At 37.6% G+C, this 26,840-nt stretch overlaps 1 protein-coding gene across 3 annotated transcripts in view; it reads right to left on the bottom strand.

Moving 5' to 3' along the window:
* Positions 1-26,840, bottom strand: part of LRRC49 (leucine rich repeat containing 49) — a 149,059-nt gene that overhangs the window by 38,914 nt on the left and 83,305 nt on the right. For all 3 annotated transcript variants that reach the window (XM_042941522.1, XM_042941525.1, XM_042941526.1), the window contains 3 exons: positions 21,819-21,966; positions 12,616-12,699; positions 7,949-8,118 (listed from right to left, as the gene is read on the bottom strand). In XM_042941522.1, the coding sequence (XP_042797456.1) occupies positions 7,949-8,118; positions 12,616-12,699; positions 21,819-21,966 (402 nt within the window). The remainder of the gene's footprint in view (positions 1-7,948; positions 8,119-12,615; positions 12,700-21,818; positions 21,967-26,840) is intronic.

Consider the following 26,840-nt stretch of genomic DNA (forward strand, 5'->3'; position numbering starts at 1 on the left):
AATTGGTATCTTCCAAAATACAAATGTTGTTTAAAGGCAAAGACATATCTGAGATTGCTTGGGGGGAAGCAAAGAGTGAAAAGAAGGCCCCGGACCAAAATCTGAGTAACTCTACCATCTATAGGTTGAGAGGACAGAAGTACTTGAGGATATTAGAAAGACACATAAGGCTAGAAAAGGCTACTAGTAATATGATGTAAAATAATAAATTGTAAACAATGGTCCAAAAGGAAATATTAAGACTGAATTAGGTCAGGAAGATAGCAGGCTTCAAGAAGAATAAAGTCTACTCACGAGATAAATGAGAAGTTCAAAGAAATTTGAACGTAGTAAAGGCAGCACAAATTTCTTCATTTAGTAAACAATAATAAATAAATAAATAAATAAATAAATAAACAAATAAAAGATAGAAAATCAGAAACTCCAGATAAAAACAAACTATGTATGGGGTGCCTGGGTGGCTCAGTCAGTTAAGCATCTGACTTCAGCTCAGGTCATGATCTCACGGTACGTGAGTTCGCGCCCCGCATCAGGCTCTGTGCTGACAGCTCAGAGCCTGGAGCCTGCTTCTGATTCTGTGTCTCCCTTTCTCTCTGCCCCTCCCCCGTTCATGCTCTGTCTCTCTCTGTCTCAAAAATAAATAAACATTAAAAAAAAATTAAAAAAAAACCTATGTAAGAAGGCATGGCTCAAATGTGAGGCAAACTAGAGTGTGGCATGGCTTTGAACACATTTTGAAGTGTGATGAAGCGGGGGACTATTTGCATTTGATGCTAAGATTATTTTCCTTGAATGGTTTAGGAAGCAGAAAATGAGATTTACAGTACACTACTTAATGCTCAAGTAAAAAATAGTTACATAATCGCAGAAATGTAAACACTGCTTACTAGTTTTCAACCTTTTTTATTGAAATTTTTAATTATTTATTTTTGAGGGAGGGGGAGAGAGACAGACAGACAGACAGTGGGGGGATGGGCAGAGAGAGAGGGAGAGACAGAATCCAAAGCAGGCTCCAGGACCTGAGCTGTCAGCACAGAGCCCCATGCAGGGTTTGAACTCACAAGCTGTGAGATCATGACCTGAGTCAAAGTTGGATGCTTAACCACCTGAGCCACCCAGGTGCCCCTACTAGTGTTCAATCTTTAGAAGCTACCAATTGACAATGTTGTGGTTATAGAACAGACACAAATAATTTTAATATCAAAATGTAAAAGCATAGCTCATGGTATATAGCAAAACTGTGGTTCCCAAACGAGAGAAAATGGTAGAATAGGGAACTCCAAAACTGCATTCCTCCACAAAAGTAACAAATATGCTAGCGAAAACTTTCAGAATCAACTCTTTCAGAACTCTGGAATCTAAAAGAAAAAAACATTTTAACAACCAGGGTAATGCATACTGAAGAAGAAACATGCTGAATTTCAGTATGAGAGTTCTGTGCATTTTAACTTACACTGCTAACATCCCCTACTCCCTAGCTCAGTGGTGGTTTGAAGATGGCAGCCCATATTCTTTGTGCAGGTTGCTGGTACTAGAAAAAGTAACACATGCCTTACTCTCAAAGAGCTGTGGTCATGCGTTTGACATGTCTGGTGGGTCCCAGCTAAATAGCCTGCCTTTGTTTCACGTGCCTCAGAGTTTCCCCTGGGCACAGGTGGCTTCGTGCGTGGCATTTGTCAAAAGCATTTAATGCAAAAATGTTTTAGGTGTTGCCCCGTGGGACAAAAAAATAGAGCAAAAACCTTAAGACAAAAAGAGGCTGGGGAAGAAGATAGTTGGGGGATTGAGGGCTTTGTTAAGTTCTTGTGCATTTCAGGGAATGAGAAGACCCTAAACAATCATCTCCAATTGTTAAAAGAAAAAGACAAAGGATGAATCTCGAAATAGCAAGAGAGAAATGACTAAGTGACTGGTCCTGTTCAAGGGACCCTCAGGGACCCTCAATAAGATTAACAGCCAGTTTCCCATCAGAAGCCATGGAGGGCAGAAGGCAATGGGATGACATATTTAAAGTGCTGAAAGAAAAAGCTTTCAACCAAGAATTCTATATCCAGAAAAACTGCACTTGAAATGAAGAGAGAAATTATGACATTCTCAGATCAAAGCTGTGCTTACTGCTAGTACACTTGCCCTACAAAAAAAAGCTAAGGTAGCCCCTTAGATTGAAATAAAAGGACACTAGGTAGTTACTCAAAGCCAAATAAAGAATATCAGGAAAGGTAATTACATAGGTAAATATAAAAGCCAGTATAACTGTATTTTCAACTGGTACCTCTTCTTTTCCTCTATATGATTTAATAGACAAATGCATAAAATAATAATTATAAATCTATGTTAACGTGCACATAGTATATAAAGATGAAATTTGTGATAATAAGAACATACACAGAGTGAAGCCATATAGGAGCAAAATTTTTATCTGTTATTGCAACTATACTGGTATTAATGCAACCTAAACTGTTATTATTTATGATATTAATTGTAATCCCCAGGGTAACAACTGAGAAAACAGCTAAGAAATATACACAGTAAAAGGAGTGAGAAGGGAATCACAATGGCACACTAAAAATCACTTGAACACACAAAAAAAGTAGTGGAAGAATTGAGGAACAAAAAAGAAATCAGAGAGCAAAATGATAGAATTAAGTGCTTTCTTATGAGGACTTGATAGATTAAATTCTCCACATAAAAGGAGGTTTTTAGCAGAACGAATTAAAAAAATAAGATTTAACTATAGGCAGTCAACAAGATTAAAAGACACAAATAGACTGAAATTGGAAGGATGGAAAAAAGATATTCCATGCAAATGATAACCAAAAGAGAGCTAGAGTGGCTGCTAATACCAGACAAAATAGACATCATGTCAAAAAGTGTTACAAGAGATATAGGAAGACATTTTACATCGATAAGAAGGTCAATCCATCAGGAAGGTGGAACAGTTATAAATATAGTGCATTTAACATCCAAAACATATAAAGCAAAAACTGACAGAATTGAAGGGAGAGATAGATCTGCAATAATAGTTGGAGATTTTAATACCCTACTTTCAATAATAGATAGAATAGGCAGAAAAATCAATAAAGAAATAGAAGACTTCAAGAACACTATAAGTCAACTAGAGCTAACATACATAGAAGACTTTATCCAACAACATTAGAATGTACATTCTTCTCTAGTGTGCATGGAACATTCTTCAGAATAGACTATGTTACGTCACAAAACAAATCTCACATAAAACACCTTTTCTGAAAACAATGGAATAAAACTGGAAACCAGTAACAGAAACCTGGAACATTCACAAATTTATGGAAATTAAAACACTTTTAAACAATGGGTCAATGAAGAAATCACATGGGAAATAAGAAAAGTATAGCTCATAGAAAGTTGCAGTGTACAAAAGTGGGAGAAGTAAAAAGAAGGGTAGACTCATCTTGCACAATGCAAACTTGAGAGCTACTGTCTACAGCAGATGGAGCAAAAAATAGAGGTTTAATTATAGTAAATTACAAAAGTTATCAATGAAAGAACTCTAGGTATATAGTGTTGGGGGATAACAAGTGAGTGAGCTGAATCCTTGTCTATTATGGCCAAAAGTCTATCTAAAATTTTTTTAATGTTTATGTTTGAAAGAAAGAGAGAGAGAGAGAGCAGGGGAGGGGCAGAGAGAGAGGGAAAGAACAGAATCGGAAGCAGGCTCCAGGCTCTGAGCTGTCAGCAGAGAGCCCAATATGGGGCTCAAACTCATGAACCGTGAGATCATGACCTAAGCCAAAGCCGGACGCTTAATCAACTGAGCCACCCAGGCGCCCCACAAAAGTCTATCTAAACTTTATAAATCGAGAAAGCATAATATACATTTAGAGATTTGGTAGAAAAGGAGTTAGCAAGGTATTATTTAAAACAAAACACAAACAAAAACAGCAGCCGCATAGGTAAAAGGAAAATCAGGTGACTATGCTATCAGGAAAGTGAATGCAAAGGGCCCTTCAAGATGAAGAGTGTCAACTATGTCAAATGGTGTGGAGAGCTCAAGTATAAAACAAAGACTTCAATTTCAAACAGTCAGTCTGGATACTCTGGTTAAGAGCTCCTGGTGTAGGGGTGCCTGGGTGGCACAGTTGGTTAAGTGTCCGACTCAATTTCAGCTCAGGCCATGATCTCACGGTTTGTGAGATTGAGCCCCATGTCGGGCTCTGTGCTGACAGTGTGCTGGGATTCTCTCTCTCCTCTCTCTCTCTGCTGCCCCCCCCCCCATCTTGTGCATGCTCTCTCTGTCTCTCTCTCAAAATAAATAAACAAACCTAAAAAAAGCCTATACATATATTCATGTATATGTATATATCATTTTTGCCAGAAATCGTGGATCGCTTTCCAATGATTCATTACTGCTCTCCACATCCTCTCCACTGAACCCATACATCACTTTTCCCATCTCTCCCAAACTCTTCCTTTGTACTTCTTGCTTAAAAGGCCTCTCTGACTTTGTGGAACTTTTAATAAAAATTCTGAAACTCTTGGCAGTAAGTATAAGGCATAACAATTTTCACTAACAGATACTTCCTCTTTCTCTTGGAAATCATTGCTTGTTTTTGAGGCCATAAAAGTGAAGACGCTATAATTTTAAATGATTTTAGAAGATTTTAGAACGTTTGGCCATAAGCTGCCTAAAAAGTTCAAAGCGTTGGGAAAATCATATTAGCAGTCTGGGATTCACCTGTCAGAGATAGTTTTGCCAGGTAAAAGAGCAAGTTAATAAACAAAGACATTTCTGCACTCACTGTAGCCGCCAACACCAATAAAACGTGAGTAGTGAATGGTTTAACAAGAGCATAGGATGCATGACTCAGACTGGAGGGAGATAAGGCTGATCACTGCTGAATACATTGACCCCTTGTTCCATATCTAGTTCTACCATCAACTGCAATATGTTCAATAATAGCTTCAACTGATCTCCCTCTGGTGACCTTCACTTCTCCTCTTCTCCAACGACCCACTCCCATGGCCACAACAGTGGCCTCCAAATTGCTCTGAATGTTGTCATTACTTAGATATGTCCTGCCTTTAAAATCTTCAACTTCAACATCTTAACCCTGACCATAAACTCCCACTATCTGAGCTCACTATTAACCCTCTTACTTCCTAGGCTTCTCATCTTCAACTTCATTTAGACTTCTGGTCTCAGAAATACTAAATTTTCTCCTAATCTGTAGGCAACCTTCTATTTTTTAATTCTTTAAAAGTCTAGCCCAGACCATATGACCCATCATTTTTCCTTTTATCATTATACTTGAATTTTTTATTATTTACCTTTGATCCTTTATCTCCTATTCTTTATCAAACACATAGCTTCTCTACTGTTATACCTACCTACTCTGTGCTCCTGGAATACTCATTCAACAATTCTGACTATAGTTGCTACAATTTCATAGTCTCTAAGCTCATTTAGTTCTTCAGAATTTTCCTTCAATCTTTCAACACTTCCCTAATTAGCTCCCTCTGGATACCAAACAAGACCTGGAAAAATGGAGATATACCATGATTTTTAAAGTGATGATTTATTATCTTAAGAATGTCAATACCTCTGAAATTAATACCTTAAATGTCATTTGAGTATGATTCTTAACGTTTCTGTTTAGATGAATAATTTTTCACTGAAGTATAATCAACATACAATGTTAGTCATAGATTAAATGATTTTAAAGTTCATATGGAAGAACAAGTGTGGGAGAATTAAAACTCTGAATAGTGAAAATTTCCCCTACATAGATATTAAAATGTACTACAAAACTACTATCATCAAAATAGTTCTGATTATTAACACAGATAAACAGATAAGTGAAATGGAATAGGAAGTTCAGAAATATTTCCAAATATTTACAGGAACTTAATGTAAGAGGCAAATGGCATTCTCATTAAAAAAGAATATCTTAATTAAGCAATGTTATGATCAATTAACCAACTGAAATAAAATCACGTTAGACTCTCACCTAATACTACATATGAAAACAAAGTTGATGTAGAAAGGACTAACTTTTAAAACCTTATTAAAATTTTCGAATATAATGTGTAAGATTATTTGGATAAACTTGGATCTAGGAAACCATCTTAAGGAAGATAGGAAAAAAAAAATTTTTTAAAAAGAGCCATCAGAAATAAACTGACTTGTGTAGTGTATGTCATAAATCTAAAGTTTTAACTTTATAAAATGTTATAGTTCTGACCAAGTAAAAGAATATTACATAAAGCTCTAGGGCAATATAAGAAGGATATATATTTGTTTTATAAATTGTCACTTGATTAAAATCGCTATTCTTATTGCTTTATTTTGCTAGCTGAAAGGGCTGAGAGGCTCTGCATGTGGATATGATACCCATGTGAGCTAAAGTAAGTACACGGATCAATATAAATTAATCCTATAACTAACATTTTTGAAGTATATTTGTCTAAATATATGTCACACTCTTTAACTCCAGAAAACTTCCAAAATGTTAGTCTAATGCCTCTTAAATTATTTTCTTCATGGCATTCTTTGTGTATGAAAAAGTTTATAGAATATGACCTGAAAACTCAAAAGAAAAGCTACATCACATTCAGTTTGAAGTGTGCTTCATAATTTGGTTAAGGTCATTAGGTAATAGAGTTTCATCAAATGAAATGAAATTGGTATGCATTCTATCTTTGACTTTTAGGCTTTATTTTTAAGTTACATATAATATATTTTTAAAATTATAAATAAACTATAAAAATAAATATGCTTTATATCCCTCACATTTACTTGATTCCAATATGCTTTCTTAAGAGGAAGAGAAATATGTAAAATCTACATAATGTACTCAGATTTGCTCACAAACCAGGGGATATGTAATTATGTGGCACCGATGTCACAGAAGAAAAGAGGCTGTAAGGCACTGGGATAGATCGATATTATAGAACACAACTGGAGTAATTATTCAGATTTTATGCCAAAATTGCTTAATACTATTAGTTAGGAGTAAGGTCTTGTGCTGGCTGCTGGGTCAAGACCATCAGCAATCGGAATCAGGATTCTTTTCCTCTTCAAGTTATACTCTAGTAGGGAAGACAGGAAACAACTAATTACCCACTAGTTATTTAATCATGGTTATGTAAGTGCTGAGAAGGGGGGAGTGCACAGTACTGAGAGAGATAAGAGGCATATCTGATCTAGTCTAGTCTCCAGGGGGTAGTTAGGGAAGGCTTTCCGGGGACGTGAGCTTTAACTTTAAAACTGGCAGGCTGGCATTAGCCAGGGCAGGGGGAGGGAAGCAGGGCAGGGAAGTAGTGGCAGGGGACAACACAGCTGTTTGTAGCAGCAAGGCTCTGAGATGGGAAGCAACCGATCTGAAAGGCCCTGACGCACCGTCAAATTAGTGTCCGATGGTGAGGGATGAAATAGGTGAGGTGGGTAGAGGGCCTCCTAGGCTACATTAAGTAATCTGGGTTTTTTTTCCTATGAAAAATAGGAAAGTACTGAAGTGTGTGTGTGTGTGTGTGTGTGTGTGTGTGTGTGTGTGTTTTAATTAGGGGTCAGTTTATATTTTCAGTATTTCTACCTTCACTTTTAAATTTAAACTTCTAGGGGCGCCTGGGTGTCTCGGTCGGCTGAGCGTCTGACTTCGGCTCAGGTCATGATCTCACAGTTCGTGGGTTCGAGCCCCGAGTCGGGCTCTGTGCTGACAGCTCAGAACCCGGAGCCTGCCTTGGATTCTGTCCCCCTCTCTCTCTGCCCCTTCCCTGCTCACGTTCTGTCTCTCTCTCTCTCTCTCTCAAAAATAAATAAATGTAAAAATAAATAAATTTAAACTTCTAATCTTAGTAGGCTTTCTTAAGATAACTATTTTTAAATAGTTATATGTGAAATAGGTCCCCATTTCTGCTCCAAACTCAGTTCCCCAAAGACACTGGTACCTGGAAAGAATACCATTCATACCCTGTTTCCTCTGGAAATGCAGAGACGACGGCGCTTCCATGGAGCTGAGAGGGGTCCTGAGAAGGAGAGTCAGAAACTTTTGTATCTTGATTTGTAGCAAAGTTGGGTGTTCGATGCTGTTGCAAGTCCCACTTTCGAGCTACGTTGTTAATTGTTAACCTTTTCTTCTCCTATGAAGAAGTTTATTGTGACAAGAATTATATAAAGCAATTTTTGCAGCGGGCGAGTATCCCTGAAGCAAGTTGTCTGTACTACTTATCACACTTTTTAAAGGAGTCTTACTCCTTATACGTAGCTGCAAATAGGCTCCTAAAAGTACGGCGGCCTTATTTACCCTGTGCATTCAAACATCTCAACCGCGGTCTGTCATCCTTAAAGAGAAAAAATTACACACAAACAATAATTACTCCCGTTGGAGACACGAAAATTAGCTACCTGAAAGTTTAATTGGACAGAAGTTTTTATACTTGTTATCTGAGATTTTGATTGGACAGAAATTTATATGCCTCTGTGTTTCAACGTAGCGAGAAGAAAACTAATAATATTTTAATTTTCCTACCTAATAATTCAGACTACTACGATGCAATAATCTTGGTTGAGAGGTGGGGAGAAGAAGGGGGATTGGTCAATGTTCCAAGCTTCACAGCATGAATTACAATGTCTGAAAATGAAGAAGTACATAAAGACCACTAAAAGAAATTGTACTAGGTTGAAATATTTCTAGGTAACTAGTACCATCCCAGAGGAATAGGAAAGAAGTAATTCAGTATCTGCAATGGATGTCTTAGTAGAGTGGTTTTCATACTTTACCTACCGTGCCTCAAACCACCTGGAGAACTTCTTAACCCACCAACTGAGGGTTCTCACGCCTTTTGGATTTCGTGTGTTTGAGGTGGGGCTTGAGAATTTGCATTTCTAAAAGCTCCCAGCTGCTGTTAAGGCTACTGGTCCCGAAGGAAAATGTGCCAGGTTGCAATGTTTCTACTCAGCTTGTATTAAGTTCATAAAGAAAATAATCACTACTCTGGTAAAGTCTCCATTATCAAAAGTTAACATTTTTAAATGGCATGTCGATATGGTCAGAGTGCTAAAAGTAGACACTTCCCCTTTCCTCTTTACTGACAGCACGCTCATCCAGTCAGCTGTGTGATACTGACTTCTCACCTGCTGCCTCTGGAGTCGGTGAGGGCTGTTAGGAAGATTCTTTGCCCATTTCCTCAGGGAATATGTACATGTAGAATAATACATTTTTGGTTCCATCTCTTTGCCTATATTTGGAGATCTAAAATTTTAGCATGGAAAAATGGCATTGGGTAGGAATGAAAACTGATAACAAAGCTTAATTAAAACTAAACTTTTTAGAAGTTCTGTGTTTAAAAATGTTTTTAGCATGGGTTCTTTCTGTTGCATGGCATTTCAAGTTTGTCTATATCGTTAAATGGGTTATGCTTAATATGTGTATACTTCTGAGACTTTGGGGCATTTTATGTGTATCCCCCTTGTCTAAAGCAAGTAGGAATCTGCTATTCTACTGTCAAAAAAAATTTTTTTTCCAAATCTATATTAACGGCATCCTACCCTAAGGAATTCTATTTCAGTTATTCATGGATAACCGATACAACCCAATTCTTAATCTAAGTAGTGTCATTTTTACTCAGTATCAAGCTACTTTGAAAGAGCCAGGGGCAGTGAGTTAATAATGGCAGATGGCTGTCACGCTGGCTCCATGCATTTGGTTTCCTGGCTGACTGGTAGTTGGTGGAAAGAAATATTCTCAATGAGGCAGATATAGCTATGTTTAGAAAAGAGATACACAATATCTTTATACCACTGAGTATGTTAACAAATTTATAAGACACCCTGAAAATACAAACACTTTCCTATACCTACCCCAAAGTTAAAGTTCCTTTATTTGGATCATTGAAATTAGATCAACACCAGGTTGACTAAGAGAATGGAAGACTAAGAGTACTGGGGCCAGGAAGAGGAAGACATATTTTAAAACAGGAGTGCAGTCAGGGGTCAGGTGGGGGTCACTGGCTGGCCAGGGGGCCACATAAGGGCTCTAGGTATCTGGTGCAAGAGAAAAAACAAGAGAAAGGCCAGAGATTTTGCAAGGCAGAAGAGGGCGTCCCCAAGGAAAATCTTCTGCTTGAAGATCATGGATGCATTTGGCATATCAGTTATAGACATGTCTCTACAGCTAGATAGCAATACATTGCCAAGTCCGTGTTAAGGTGGCAATTATTTTAGAAGATTCCAAATTTCAGCTTTTGTCACTTGAGTCTATTCTTCATAATCCAAGCAATTCCACACCAGTATATCCTGTAACCATCACTTCCATTTATTTCCAAGGTTGCAAAGAAAACAGAAAGATAGAAAAGCAACAAGGCAGAAGATACATGTCAATGAACTCTTCTGGTCCCTTCATAACCACCCACCCGCTTTTCTTAACGATCAATAGGTGTTGTCGTAAAAACAATAGCCAGCAAATGCTGAGGGTCTTTGGTACTGTGATCTCAAATCTGAGCTAGGGCTAGAATCCAGATCTCTGGATTTCCCATGCTTTTCCCCTAACTAAAAAATTTTAAAGCTAAATAACTCTCATAATTAAAGAGTCCTATTTAGTGACTTCAAGCGAAGCATTCTTTTCTTTTTTTAAGTTTTTATAAAAATTTCCCAAATGTGTAAAACCCACATTGGCTAAATATTTAATGGCACATTTCCAAAAATGCCGACAGTGGAAAGCATCTGAATTGGGTACATAAGAAAAACATTTTAGTGCAAAGGTGGAGTCAAGTGCAATTTGTTGCCTCAACTTGTAAGTTGTAAGGCTCAACGTACAATGGTGCCTTTAAAAGCTAAATCGCCAATGGAGCTTCTTTGTTTTTCTTCCTTTCCATGCTCCAGTGCTCAAACAAAAATGTACTTTTGGTCCGAGAGCTTTATTTATTTACTTATGTATTTTTATTCATTTATTCATTCATTCACTTATGTATCTGAAAGCAGCAGCTGTACAATAGGAAATATAGTTGATCCTTGAGCAACATAGGCGTTGGGTTAGGAGTGCTGACAATCTGCATAGAACTTTGGACTCCTCAAAAACGTAACTACTAATAGCCTACTGTTGGCTGGAAACCTTCCTGATAACATAAACAGTTGATTAACAGATACTCTGTATGTTATATGTGTTATATACTGTATTCATATAATAAAGTAAGTTAGAGAAAATAAAATGTTATTAAGAAAATCATAAGGAATAGAAAATCCATTTACAGTACTGTATTGTATTTATTGAAAAAAATACATGTAATAAGTGCACATGTGTGGTTCAAACTCATATTGTTCAAGAATCAACTCTGCTACTTTTTGTAAATGAACTATTCCAAAACTTTACCAATAGTATCATCTGGCAATGGTAAATCTTGCTCCTACACATTTAAAAAATATTGCCTACAACTATATTTCCTATAAACCAAAGTGTCTTTTTGGCCAACCCTTAGAAATATTCCAAAATAGTTAAGACTAATATCCTATTGGCTAAAATCAATATGACAGAGATGTCAAGAGAGGGCTTAGGTACATCTAATTAATGGGATGAGGGGAAACATAAAAGTTGGGGAGGTGTCAGGAGGTTAGAAACAACAGCAAGTGAGAAAACTTTAGCACAATGGGTAAGAGTTCTAAATACTTTTGAAGTAGTAGGCTTGAGCCAAGAGGGTTGGAACCAAGTTGGTTTTCTTTTTTGTGAATTTCGGAGTAGTTTTCATAGAGTAAGACATATTGATTCAAGCATACCCCTTGATCGTTTTTGACAAATGCATACACCTGTGTAACCCATACCCCTATCGAGACCCACATTTCCATCGCCCCAATAAGTTCCCTTGTTTCCCAAGTTTATTTTGTACAACTTTGTATCCCTACTGGTCATTTTTTGAATTCTAAACGGCATTTTCATTTTTAAAAAGAAAAGCACCCACATTAGACAAGACTGAGTAATGATAACCAGCGTGATATCTTTAATTTTAGAAGAGGATGAGCATGATCCAGGCTGTAAACTGTAAGCTGTCTTCATTCATCATACTTCTGTGATGCGAATGTAAAATATTTTAAGAGGAAGCATTTTATTCAAGGAAAGTTTATCTGATATGCTAAATTATCTAAATCTAGTTTAAAACAAATTTTAATTCTTAAATCCTCAAAATCTTTACCACCTCTACAGAAGAGAGGCTAGTAGAGAAAGTTTTTAAATGTAAGAAGCAATTATTACAAAAGAAACCCATGTATCAGAGCTCATTAAAATAGCTCAGTAAAGACAGTGGTCTATTACACTGGCTTCTGAAATGAAGTCCACATGGCAGGGACACACAGGGTGACGCACTGGTGTGGAAAACAACTGTAGCTTGTGCTCTATTTTCCATCTCTTCCTTTTAAAATGTCTAGCTTTTGCATGTGTTTTATACTGTACATTATGTCGCAATTCAGAAGCACAGGTTTATTTATAGGTAACCGCTAAAAGTTTTCAGGGTAAGTGTTAAAAACATTCTACTGATAGGAATGAAAACTTTACCAAATGTGGAAACTGCTCTTTCAGCTGACTAGCTAGCTAGTTTCGGCGTAGGTGAGCGTGTGGGCACACACATGCATGCACTCGTTCGAGAAAGTACCTTAAGCAAGGATTGTTTATGACTTTCCCGCTTCTTCTCTTCCTCTTTTTTGGCTACGACAGATGCCATACGCCTTTCTTCTTCCTAAAAGAAAAAGTGTTGACAAGTGTTATGAAGTACTTAACCTTTATTTCTTGGGTTCGGCAAGCCTGGTTCTCTTTGTGAGAAGCGTACGACTTGCTCGTAGAAAAATGTCTCGTTTTCTGCTTCCTTCCCAATTGTAAAAAAAACTATGTTCTCAACTCTACTCCCAATTGTTGATGTGAGTTGAGCCTAGCTAATACACGAAAGAAAACAGAATGAGAAGAGCAAGAAGAAAGGGGGAGGAGGTTTACATCGTTTTTTCTCAAGAGCCATGCACTACAGTTTCACATAAAAAGACTTAAAATCTTTCTACTATGAAGATAAAAATGACAAGCATTACACTTCTCACAACTTTTATTTGATCTATGGATGTAAATCAGAGCTTTTTAAGTAATAAAACAAGTGTGAAAGCCTTTTAAAACTCCCCATATTAAATATTAACAAAATTATTCTCCATTAATACATTACTTTTACTTTCTTTAAGTTGATTTGGCCAGTCTAATTTCTTAAATTCTAAAAACTACAAAATAACATTATGGTTTAGAAAAAATTTTAAAAATCGGCCACAATTCCAACATGGTAAATCACATCTTGTCATTTCTGTGTCACCTTATAATATTCACTATATTATATGTATACACAATGTGGGTCATGGGTTTTTTTCCCCCTAAAGATGATCACATTTTGTAAATTATAACCATGTAACTTTAAATTTTAGTATCAAAAGATTTGCAGGTGTTCAAGATGATGTCACAATTTGAGAAGACAATTCCTTCTGAAAAGACAAGCTTGAAAATATCTTCAGAGATAGAAACTACAAAAAGTAATTTAGCACATTTGAAGAACTCTTTCAGAAATGAAAACACACAGAAAGTAAAATGAAAAAATCCAGTGGAAGGGAGTTGAAGAGCAAATTGTACACAGTTAAAGAGAATCAGGCAACTGGAAAACAGGTCAGAAAAAATTTTCCCATATACCTTCATAGCACCGTATCTTCCCCCACAATAGCACTTAACCAGTTCCATTTTAATTATTTCTGCTACTCTCTCTCTCCTGTCCTACCCCAAAAGCTCTTTGAAGGTATGGACCATGTCAGCTCCTGACACAGTCAGGATAGCCAATAAATATATATTTGAAGAATTAATTATTAAATATACATCTTCATGGATCTGTTCAATAATTTCCTAAAACCAGGACCACTAAATCAAATGGAAGACACCTTTTTCTAGGGCTCCTGATATGTTGACAAACTGCCCTCCATAAATATAGTATTGATTTCCACCCCTACCAGAAGTCGGTGTGTGATTTAAAACATGACAGATAGTCACAAGAGCTGTTGACCAAGTATTCCTGTGTCTTTCCACGTCCAGGACATACTGTATGATAGCAATTCTTGTCCCTTGAAAGTTAGGTGCGGTTATGTGACCTCCTTTGACCAATGTCATATGAACAAAAGTAACATGTGTTTACTTCTGGAGGAAGATTTCAAAGACCGTGAATGGCATAGCTGTTCTCTCTCTCACCTCTGCTATCAGATCTGTAAAGCTCCACATGGTGGGTACTTGGAAGGCCTTGGTGCTGGAACGAGGACAACACAGAGCAAAGTTCCCAGACCACATACTATGGGCAGACAGGCAGTATGAGCATGAAATAAACTTTGTTGCTTTAATCCACTGAGGTCAGAGAAGTTGTTACTACAGTATAACCTAGCCTATCCTGATCAGTACATATATTATGTTAGAAGTAAGGAAGGTCAAAGAGGCCATGAAAATGTATTCTGGGGGGTGAGCCATTATAAATACTTCTGAAAAGAAAGAAAAGACCTAGACTAAAGAAGTATATAAAAAATGCACAAAGAAAAATTATCACGGAGCTAAAAAGAAAACCAGAAATGCATCCATTGGAACACTCTAATTTTAGAAATGAAGAACTGAATATTCTGAGAAGGTTAGTAATTTATACAAGGTCACATGGCTAGTGACAAAGTCCAGATCAGGATCAGAAGCCATGTCTTGTGAGAAATGGAATTTGTAGTATTTTTTATAACAAGAACATATTTAAATGTATTTTACTGATTTTAGAAAGATATAAAAGCTATTAAAGTTTAGTAGTAATCTGCTAGATGGTTTAATTGTTTTAAAGGGAATGGAAATTGAATGTGACTTTTGGTGAATTTGAAGTCTTTTACAATATGGAAAATAGTTATTCTTGGTGTTTGAAGGCTGAATAGTGGTTATGAGGAGAAATATAGTGAATAGGAAATTCAGAAGCTTGATTCCTAGCTTCCCAAAATAGCTGGATTAACAATTAAACTCTTTGGTTCAGTAAATACTGATTTGGAACCTATTAAGTATAACCTATTTCAGAACAAACTTTTTAAAAGAGCAAACTATATTGATGTTCAATTGTTGATTCATCTATAAAATGTGAACTAGAAACAGATTGGTAATTCAAAGAGCCAATTTCAAATAGTACTGGAAACTGTATGGATCACGTATTACACATACTTAACAGATGATTTCATCAGATTTTCAAAAAGAATTTGAGCTTCTATTAAAGGCAGTAGGACTTTAAAAGGAAGGCTAAACCTAAGAAAACTGGATACATGCCAAATCAACTCAAATATTGAGTGTTTTAAGGAATTTATATATCTGATGACTATATTTCAGCCCAAATAATTATAGAGTAACTAAACTTGGAAACAAAAATCAACCTCTAATTGTAAAGATAAGCTATAAATCTGTTGGTAAGAAGGAAAAAACTGTAAAATTCTGGCATCTTCATGATAATAGTTCGATGTCTGGGATCAAAGCCATATCCTTTATATAGCAAAGGAAAAGGATCTATCTGGGACCAAAAAATATATACTTTTTTCCTTACTTCAGTCTGTCAGGAAGATAAAATATAGAAATGACTTCAAATTAATTAAGAAGTACTGTGATTTAATAGGTGTTTGATAACTTAGATTATACTCTGTTAGCAGACTATTAAGGCTCTAAACAATGCATATTTTATATGAGAAGTTTTGCTCCAATAAATAATAGTGGTCCTAATATAGGCAGTAATTTATTATGTGGAATTTAGAAAAATATGTGGCCATGTGGGTTTTTAACCATATACTTCAGAATAGTTAGTTATAAAAGACATTACTTCCTTGACTCCAACAAATATTAAAACAGACTTTAAAATCAGAGTTTTTGTCTACAAGAGATATTTTTCATTTAAACAACCTTTTTCTTAACAGAGAAAACTTATTTTTCTAGGTCATAGTTCATGTCAGAGTGAAGGCTGGAAGCCAGGTCACCTGACTTCTCTTGGCCAGGGATATAAGCTCTTAAATATTAGGGGGGAGGGGAGGCAGAATAGGCTAGGTTATGCTGCCGTAACAACTTCAAAAGTTATAGGAGCTTATGACAAAAGCTTACTTCTTTTTTTTTTAAGTTTATTTATTTTGAGACAGAGAGAGCCTGCAGGGGAGAGGCAGAGAGAAAGGGAGAGAGAGAATCTCAAGCAGGCTCTGCACTGCCAGCACAGAGCCCCACGCAGGGCTCGAGCTCACAAACTGAGATCGTGACCTGAGCTGAAATCAAGAGTCAGACGCTTAACTGGCTGAGCCACCCAGGTGCCCAGACAAAAGCTTACTTCTTGATGGTTCAAAGAACACTACAACTGCCCTCCATGTACTGCCTAAGTATTCCTGGGTGCTGTGATCTGATGGCATCTTCAACTCAATACATGCGTCCACAATGACCACCACAGGAGAAAAGCACTGAAAATCATACATCGGCTTTTAAATGCTTCTGCCTGAAAATTATATACATTACTTCTGCTCACACTTCATTGGCCAAAGCAAGTTGCACAACCACACCTAAGTTGAAGGGGAATGCTTCCACCTGCCAAAAAGAGGAGGAGAATCAGAACGTATTGGCGAGCGTCAGTAATGGCTACCAAAACAGAAAACTCACTTCTGTCTCAGATAAGGCTATTCCAATTCTTGGAAAGCAAACTGTAAACAAGGTCATATTAAGCCAATAAATGTGGGTCTGAAGTGAAAACTTTAGGAATTATGAAGTCGTGTCTGTTTCAGAATTCTGAGAATAGTGCCTGTGTTAGAAAAACACTGCCTTAGAAATTAAAAGGAGAAAATTCTGCCTCCTAGAATTGTCTATACGATTGTCCTTGTTCTAGGCCCCCAAAATGTGTCTATTCTCTTTTTTTATGGACAGTTGTGAAAATATTTGAAGACCACTGTAATATCTTCCTTATGGCTCCCCTCTGTCAATGAGTTGTGCCAGGTTCTCTGGACATACCCTAGTTCGTTGTCACCCCCTAAAACTAATAGTTCAGGTGAAATCTGATCATTAAAGAAAAAATGGGGACTACTGTCTCCATTTTTCTGAATTGTTTCTATAAATGATATTGTTTTAAACCATATTTACTTCTAATGATCACATCTCACAAGTAACTCAATTTGCTGAGTCTCATCTCACGTAATTCTGCATTTGTGCTGGGGATTATTTGTTGTTATGGAGTAAAGTCCAGGATTTTCAATTTATCTATTTTTGTCTTGCTAAATTATGCTTATTTTTCTACACTAGAGGTCAGCAAATTTTTTCTGGAAAGAGCCAAATAGTAATTATTTCAGGCCTCGTGAGCCACATGAGATCTCTATCACGCATGGTTTTTCTTTTATTTTTTAAAAATACAACGCTTTAAAAAAAAATCTATAAACCATTTCTTAGCCCGAGACCTGCTCAGAAATAGTCTGCAGAATAGATTTGGCCCACAGGCTGTTGTTTGCCAAACCCTGTTCTAGATTATTGAGCTACTTTGGGATTGTGATTCGATTAACCAGTATATCAGGATCTCCAAGTTCTCTAGCTCCTGTCAATTATATACTTTCTCAGAAAAACAGAAATATTCTCATCTAGTCATTAACAAAAATACTGAATCAGGGGTGCTTGGGCGACTCAGTTGGTTGGGTGTCCAACTTCGGCTCAGGTCATGATCTCGTGGCTCATGGGTTCGAGTCTCTGTGTTGAGCGCTGTGCTGACAGCTCAGAGCCTGGAGCCTGCTTTGAATTGTGTCTCCCTCTCTTTCCGCCGCTCCCCTGCTCACATTCTGTCTCTCTCTCCCTCTCAAAAATACATAAAAATTTAAAAAATATTTATATATTGAATCGAAAGGGCCTGAGGAAAAAGCCTCAAGGCACACCAGTACAGATTCTTCTACAGGCTGGCCTTAATCCACTGCTTCCTGTGTTGTAGGGACGCTGGAATCCCAAATTCACTTGACTGTGCTGTCGTCATACAACTTACTCAAAGCAATACCATAAAAGACTTTGTCAAAAGCTTGGCTGAAATAGCAAAACACTGGAACACTTCTCGGAGAGAGCCAATTTACAATATCTGAAATAGAAAATTAATTTGTCTGGCATGAATTGTTTTTAGCGAACCACTGCTGCCTCCTAGTGATCAATGCCTTTAGTACTGACAACTCCTCCAATAATCTAATTTAGATTTCCTTCGTATTCAACATCAAGTTTACTGTCACAATTTGTGAAATTTATATTCTTTCCCTTTATGATAAAAAGACAGATCAGTTCATCCTACCGTGCAGCTGCTTTACTATTCTACACTGTTTCTTTCAAAGAAAGAAAGATTCTTTCTAGTAATTATTTATTCACTATATTTATTCAGTTCTGTAGATCAAGGACTGGCAAACTCCAGCCCACAGACCAAATCCAGCCTGTCACCTATTTTTGTAGATAAAGTTTTATTGGAACAGAGCCATGCTCATTCATTTATGTAACGTCTATGCCTTCTTTCACACTACAATGAGTTTCGTAGTGTTCAACAGAGACTATATAGCTCCCAAAGCCTGAAATATTTACTATCAGATCCTTTCCAGATAGCTTGCTCTAGATCAAACTTATCTATTCACCTATCCGAGGCTTTACTTTCTTCTTATCAATATTTATTTCTACTCTTAACAGACTATAAGCCATTCTTCTTGACAGAGATAACAAAAGCAAAACAGGACCTGAGGCCATCAACTTACATTATGTCTCCTGACCTCATATTATCTTATGCCATTCTTCTGGGTCCGACCCCTGGAAGCTCTCACTGTAACTAATCTCCTTGTTTCTCATCCCACCCGTCCTATCCTTCCCAATTCACCCCCTGGGCTGCTACCAAGGCAGACACTCTTTTTAATAGGCAATTGTAATTTAACCACTTTAAACTCTTCAAGAGCTTCCTGTTATGTCCAGAAACAAAAGAAGCTAATCTCTTTCTTGTGATGTAAAATGCCCTTCATAGCCTACCGCTTGCCTGTGAGACACCCTTTGCTCCTGCTACTCTCCTCCACGTACACTCAGTGCTCAGCCATGTTGAACTGCTTTCAGTCCCTCACATGTCTCTGCATTATGCATGCCTCCACCCTCCCTGCACACTCTCCACAGATACATCCTCTTCTTCTTGACCACTCTCCAAGCCCACATCAAGTATTTTCTCCTTTGCAACTTTTCCTATTTCTCTGGCAGACACAAGGGTGCTTTATCCTCTAATATTATTGTGCTGTGTGTGTGTGTGTGTGTGTGTGTGTGTGTGTGTGTGCACATATACATATCTATCAACCTATCTTTTCTAGCTTGGCATTTTGCATTATAACCTGTCTTCACTATGATGGGGTTTTGGAATGGTGGTGGGGTCCGGAGCCAAAGGCCAAGAAAGATTACTTGAGATGTCTTTGATGCAAAAAGATTATTTTATTAAAGCACAGGTCCTTTCCCGTGGGGTGGGGAGGGGTGGAAAGGAGGGATAACAAAGGGGCATTGGGAAACTTTTCTGGGTGGCGAATTATTAATAAGCTTAGCTGTGGTGATGTTTCTCAGGTGATATACATGTTGAAATTTATCAACCTGTATAGTTAATATGTACAATTAATTTTATGCCAATTATACCTCAAAGAAAGCTTTTAGTAAGACATTAATTTTTTTTTTATTTCTCAAATTAAACCATGCAGGAGGAGATGTACAAGGATTGCTGCTCTTTATTTAGCAGAACAGTTGGCCCTGCTCCCATCCCAGGTGATTTTCTCTCATTTCCTCACCAGGCAAACACAACCCACGGGGATGCACAAAGACAATGATTATATATAGCATTATTCTCCTTTATTTCAGGCATGAAAGTAGATAAATTTCACTCAGTCAGGACTTTATTGCATACTACTATATTCTCAGCATTGTGTGAGATAGAGAAGGAAAGGAAATAAACATGTATATAGACCATCTGTATGTATCGAGCAAGGAGGAAGAATGGCTTCTGTCCTTAAGGATTGTATACATTAGTTGGGTAGGCAAGACTGACAGAAATTTGCTATGAGAAACATAATATATAACTAAGTACTAATTTATACAAATGAGTTAGCATCATTTCATACCCCAAACATCTCAATCTCACCAGGAGAGCAATTGTAAGTACCAAAGATGCTCAATTAAGAAAGACATGGAGATAAGGGTAAAAGTACGAAACAGTGTTCGCGGGATAGATCTGAAGAAACTAAGGACAAAGAGCCTCATCTCCATGCTGGAACAAAGAGAGGCAGAGCCCTAGAAGACCCCTGGCATGCACGAATTCATCAACACTTGTAACTATCTGCTGGCTACCTCAGATGGCCATGATATTGCCGAGACAGAAATGTAAAATGTGCACATTGTGAAAATGGATTCTAGACAACGAGTCAATTGGCACTTGAATAGCTGACCACTCAAAATCCACATTAAAATTAGCAGAGTCTAGAAGTCAGAAAACAAGTGGAGGTTTAGGATATTTTTCTAGCTCTGGGGTTACTGAACTGAGATCATTAATGGGTGTTTTCTGAGATAGGAAAACATTTGAATAAATATGGGCTGCAATGAAACCAATTAAGGCAAGTTTGTTATAGAGCTTCTTGAAACCTATGATATGCTAATGTGCACTGTATGCCTAGAAGGTGCATGTACAGCATTTCACTTAGATCAGGAGCCATATTAAAACATCTAAGTATAGAAAATACCCAACATGCAGATAGAATGAATAAAAGAGAATGACTCTGAGAGGTATGGCATTACACACAACAGCTCCATGTGATGCTTCCTATGAGCCTCACGCTGTTCTAAGGGTTAGTACTTTATTTTATCTTGACAACAACTCTATGACACAATCATGACCTCCCATTCTACTTTGAGGAAAATGAGATATAGAAAGGTTAAGTAAATCTCCAAAGGTCACTCGGCTAGAATATGGTCAAGCGAGGATCCAGACTCAAGCGGTCTGGCTTTGGCACTCACGTTCTTAAAACATTACATTATGTAACTTACCAATGATGTTTTTACTCATCCATTCCAAACTAAACTATTAGTTGGGTATTAAGCCAGAATGGAAACCAGTTGTGATGATTAATTTAAATAAAAGGTTAGGAATGAAGGAGAAGGAGGAGGAGGAGGAGGAGAAGAAGAAAGAGGGAAAGAAGACCGAAAATAGTGTCACTTGTTAAGGCCCCAAGCGAGTAAACCAAGACTTACTACCTAACCTAAGTGTAGTTTTGACCCTCCCAAAATGTAACCTGTAACCAGTCAACCTGGGAAATTCCTCATCAGCACTAGGAAGTTTACTGATGAACCCCTTCCCTTCCCTTCCCTTCCCTTCCCTTCCCTTCCCTTCCCTTCCCTTCCCTTCCCTTCCGAGGGGTGACCTTGCCTACAACAACTTGCTAATAATTTCCCTTTTTCCACTCCCTCTCTACCTTTAAAAACCTTTGTTTTTCTGTCATCACTGGGAGCACCTCTCTACTTGCTAAAGGGGATGCTGCCCAATTCATGAATTGATTAATAAAGTCAATTAGATCTTTCAAATGTACTCAGGTGAATTTCTGTTATTTAACAGCGCTATTCGATGAAATTGGAAATAAGGGACGGGTGGTAAACAAAAAATTTGTACTTATAATTATGAATTATATTGTCATGATAACATAGTTTATTAAAACCAAGAAGCATTTCAAGCAAAGAACATGCACCCCAATCTCCCACTCCACAGTAAGGAAGACAATTTGGCAAGCGCTTCACAAGAGTTCTCACCGTAACTCTCTTCATATCTAGCTGGCGCAGCTGCATCATATTCTGAAGGATAGTGTGTTTGTACCATGACTCTTGAGCTATTGGATTGCCATCAAAAGTGATGTCTGAGAGAGAAGAAGAGTCAGCAAGACAGCAAACACTTTCAAAACTGCGGGAGAGACAGAAACCGCTGGATTATTGTGGGACCTTCCAACAGTACTTTCATTCATTTACTATACATTACTGTAGAGTAGTTCTAGGTTTACAGAAAACTTGAAAAAATAGCATAGAGTTCCCATATACTCTGCACCCATTTTTCTGTTATTAACATCTTGTAGCAGTATAGCACATTTTAATTCACAATTATTTACAATTAATTAATTCATCCCTTGCTTTCTGGCACTAAAAGATTCTCTAGACTCGTATTATGTATTTTCGACCCCGGTCCTAGAATCAGCCATTTCTCGAAGGAGCCATGGTTCCTTTTATTGGAGAAGGCTACTGGAACCAAAGATCTGGTGGCTGGATATACTTTTTGCTCCTGGGGTGTCATTTTTTTCAGGCCCTCTGCCAACAGAGCAAGGACATGTATGTGTGAATATTAACATGTGTGTATACAAACACCTATAATATTTAATCATTTATGTCTATATTAGGCTAAACATGAATTCACACTGATGTACCCCAATTCTATTATCAAAAGGATCATTCTAGCCTCTTTCCCTCACTTATCTGTAAATTCCTACTCCAACAAGGAGAAATCTGACTCCCACCATCTCATCCATTTATTTAATTGTTTAATTCCAGAATATATGCATAGTGGTATCAGCATTTTTCAACCTGAACACCCACAGGAAACAACTTTGTTAACTAAAGTATAACTGTGATGTGTAATTCCTTTAGCATTTAGTTTTATATATTCATTCCAAAGTTACTTAGGTCAACACCTCCCCCCCTCACCCCTTCAAGGGGGGTTGGTTCATACATTTGAAATACAGTTAGCTTCTCTTGTCATAGTCTATATTCATTCCTTCCCTGGATCCTCTAACCTCCTAAATATTATTTTTACATTTGCATATATTACGGTTCACTCTGTGCTATAAAGTTCGGTGGGTTTTGACAAATGCATAAGTATCATACAAAATAGTTCCATGATCCTAAAAAAATCCCCTACTTCAACCCTCCTCCTCTTTCCCTGAATCTCTGGCACTGATCTATTTATTGTCTTTACAGTTTTTGCCTTTTCCAAATGTTATATAGTTGGAACCATACAGAATATAGCCTTTTCAGACTGACTTCTGTCGCTTAGCCATTTGCATTTAAGGTTCTTGCATGTCTTGGGGCACCTGGATGGCTCAGTCAGTTGAGCGTCCGACTTCAGTTCAGGTCATAATCTCACAGTTTGTGAGTTCAAGCCCCACACTGGGCCCCCTGCTGTCAGCGCAGAGCCCACTTTGGATCCTCTGTCCCCCCTCTCTCTGTCCCTCCCCGACTCACACTCTCCCTCAAAAAAATAAACATTTAAAAAAAAAAGCTTCTTCTGTGTCTTTTTGTGTCTTCACAGCACATGCTCTCTCTTTATCACTAATATGCCATTGTCTGGATGTACCACAGTTTGGTTGCTCCCAGATTTTTGTGATTATAAATAAAACTGCTATAAATATTTGTCTGCAGGTTTTTGAGTGAACACGAGTTCTCAACTCATTTGGGTAAATACTTAAAAGAGTGCAATTGCTGGATTATATAGTGAGACTAGTTTAGCTTTATGAGAAACTGCCGAACTGTCTTCCAAAGTGGCTGTAACATCTTGCATTCCGACCAGCTCCGCATTCTCATCAGCATTTGCTATATGTCAGGTTTTTTTTTTTTTATAATAGTCACTCCAAAAGGTGTGTAGAGGTCTCACTGTTTTAATATGCAATTTCCTAATGTCAAAGGATGACATTTTTTCATACGCATTTGCCATCTCTATATCTTCTTTTTTTTAAAGTTTTTATTTAAATTCCATTTAGTTAATATACAGCGTAATATTCGTTTCAGGTGTACAATTTAGTGATTCAATACTTCCATACATCACCCTGTGCTCATCACGGCAAGCGCGGTCCTTAATCCCCATCACCTATTTTACCCATTCCCCCACTCACCTCCCTTCTGGTAATCATCAATTTGGTCTCTATAGTTAAGAGTATGTTTCTTGGTTTGCCTCTCTCTCTCATTTTTTTTCCCCTTTGCTTGTTTGCTTTGTTACTTAAACTCCACATATGAGTAAAATCATAGGGTGTTTGTCTCTGACTTACGTCGCTTTGCATAGCACTCTCTAGCTCCATCCATGTCATTGCAAATGGCAAGATTTCCTTTTTTATGGCTGAATAATATCCCATTGTGTGTGTGTGTGTGTGTGTGTGTGTGTGTGTGTATGCCACATCTTTTTTTTTTTTTTTGTTTTGTTTTGTTTTTTTTTTTTATTTTTTTTTTTTTATTTTTTATTTTTTAATATATGAAATTTACTGTCAAATTGGTTTCCATACAACACCCAGTGCTCATCCCAAAAGGTGCCCTCCTCAATACCCATCACCCACCCTGCCCTCCCTCCCACCCCCCATCAACCCTCAGTTTGTTCTCAGTTTTTAACAGTCTCTAATGCTTTGGCTCTCTCCCACTCTAACCTCTTCTTTTTTTTTTTTTTTTTTTTCCTTCCCCTCCCCCATGGGTTTCTGTTATGTTTCTCAGGATCCACATAAGAGTGAAACCATATGGTATCTGTCTTTCTCTGTATGGCTTATTTCACTTAGCATCACACTCTCCAGTTCCATCCATGTTGCTACAAAAGGCCATATTTCATTTTTTCTCATTGCCACGTAGTATTCCATTGTGTATATAAACCACAATTTCTTTATCCATTCATCAGTTGATGGACATTTAGGCTCTTTCCATAATTTGGCTATTGTTGAGAGTGCCGCTATAAACATTGGGGTACAGGTGCCCCTATGCATCAGTACTCCTGTATCCCTTGGATAAATTCCTAGCAGTGCTATTGCTGGGTCATAGGGTAGGTCTATTTTTAATTTTCTGAGGAACCTCCACACTGCTTTCCAGAGCGGCTGCACCAATTTGCATTCCCACCAACAGTGCAAGAGGGTTCCTGTTTCTCCACATCCTCTCCAGCATCTATAGTCTCCTGATTTCTTCATTTTGGCCACTCTGACTGGCGTGAGGTGGTATCTGAGTGTGGTTTTGATTTGTATTTCCCTGATAAGGAGCGACGTTGAACATCTTTTCATGTGCCTGTTGGCCATCCGGATGTCTTCTTTAGAGAAGTGTCTATTCATGTTTTCTGCCCATTTCTTCACTGGGTTATTTGTTTTTCGGGTGTGGAGTTTGATGAGCTCTTTATAGATTTTGGATACTAGCCCTTTGTCCGATGTGTCATTTGCAAATATCTTTTCCCATTCCGTTGGTTGCCTTTTAGTTTTGTTGGTTGTTTCCTTTGCTGATGCCACATCTTCTTTATCCATTCATCAGTCGATGGACACTTGGGCTGCTTCCATATCTTGGCTATTGTATACAACGCTGCTATAAATATTGGGGTGCATGTATCCCTTTGAATTAGTGCTTTCATATTTTTTGGGTAAATACAAAGTAGTGTGATTGCTGGATCATAAGGTACTTCTATTTTAACTTTTTGGGGAACCTCCATACTGTTTTCCAGAGTGGCTGCACCGGCTGCATTCCCACCAACAGTACGGGAGGGTTCCCCTTTCTCCACATCCTCACAAACACCTGTTATTTCTTGTGTTTTGAATTTTTGTATATCATGGATATATAAATATATACATATATACAAATATACCCAAATAACTTATCAGGTATATGATTTGCACATATTTCTCCTAGTCTGTGACTTGCCTTTTCATTTTTCTTTAAAAAAAATTTTTTTTTTACATTTATTAATTTTTGAGAGACAGAGAGAAACAGAGCGTGAGCCGGGGAGGGGCAGAGAGAGGAGGAGACACAGAATCCAAAGCAGGCTCCAGGCTCTGAGCTGTCAGCACAGAGCCCATCACGGGGCTCAAACCCACGAACCGTGAGATCATGACCTGAACTGAAGTGGGATGCTCAACCGACTGAGCCACCGAGGTGCCCCTCATTTTTCTTAAAAGTGTCTTCACAGGGCAGAAGTTTTTAATTTTAATGATGTTCAACTTATCAGTTTTCTCTTTCATGTGCCATGGTCTTCGTATTCTATTTAAAAATTCATCACCAAGGGCGCCTGGGTGGATCAGTCGGTTAACTGACCCACTTCGGCTGAGGTCGTGATCTCACAGTCCATGAGTTCGAGCCCCGCATCAGGTTCTGTGCTGATAGCTTGCTAACATACTTGAAACATACTCAGTGCTGAGAGCCTGGAGCCTGCTTCAGATTCTATGTCTCCCTCTCTTTCTGCTTGTCTCCTCCTCGAGCTCTGTCTCTCTGTCTCTCAAAAATAAATAAATGTTAAAAATTCATCACCAAACCCAAGGTTGCCTAAATTTTCTTCTAGAAGTTCTATAGCTTTGTGTATTATATTTAGGTCTACAATCCATTTTGAGTAAACTTTGTAAAACATATAAGGTCTACGTCTAGATTCTTTTTTTAAATGTAAATATCCTATTTTTCCAGTCTCATCTATTGAAAAGACTACCCTTTCTCAAATGAATTGCCTTTGCTTGTTTGTCAAAGATTACTTGACTGTATTTGTGTGAATCTATTTCTAGGTTGTCTATTCTTTTCTACTTATATATATATGTCTACTCTTTCACCAATACCACACTGTCTTGATTATTGTACCTTAATATAAGTCTTGAAATAGGGTAGTATGAGTCCTCCAGCTGTGTTCTTCAGTATTGTGTTGCTATTCAAGGTCTTAGCTTTTCCATTTAAACCTTAGAACACATTCATTGATATCAGCTTGCTGGGATTTTGATTGGGTCTTTTAAAAAATGGAGGTATAATTGATATACATTATATTAGGTTCAGGTATGTAACATAATGATTCAATATTTG

The sequence above is a fragment of the Panthera leo genome, chromosome B3 (genome assembly GCF_018350215.1).
Source record: "Panthera leo isolate Ple1 chromosome B3, P.leo_Ple1_pat1.1, whole genome shotgun sequence".
NCBI classification, from domain to species: domain Eukaryota; kingdom Metazoa; phylum Chordata; class Mammalia; order Carnivora; family Felidae; genus Panthera; species Panthera leo.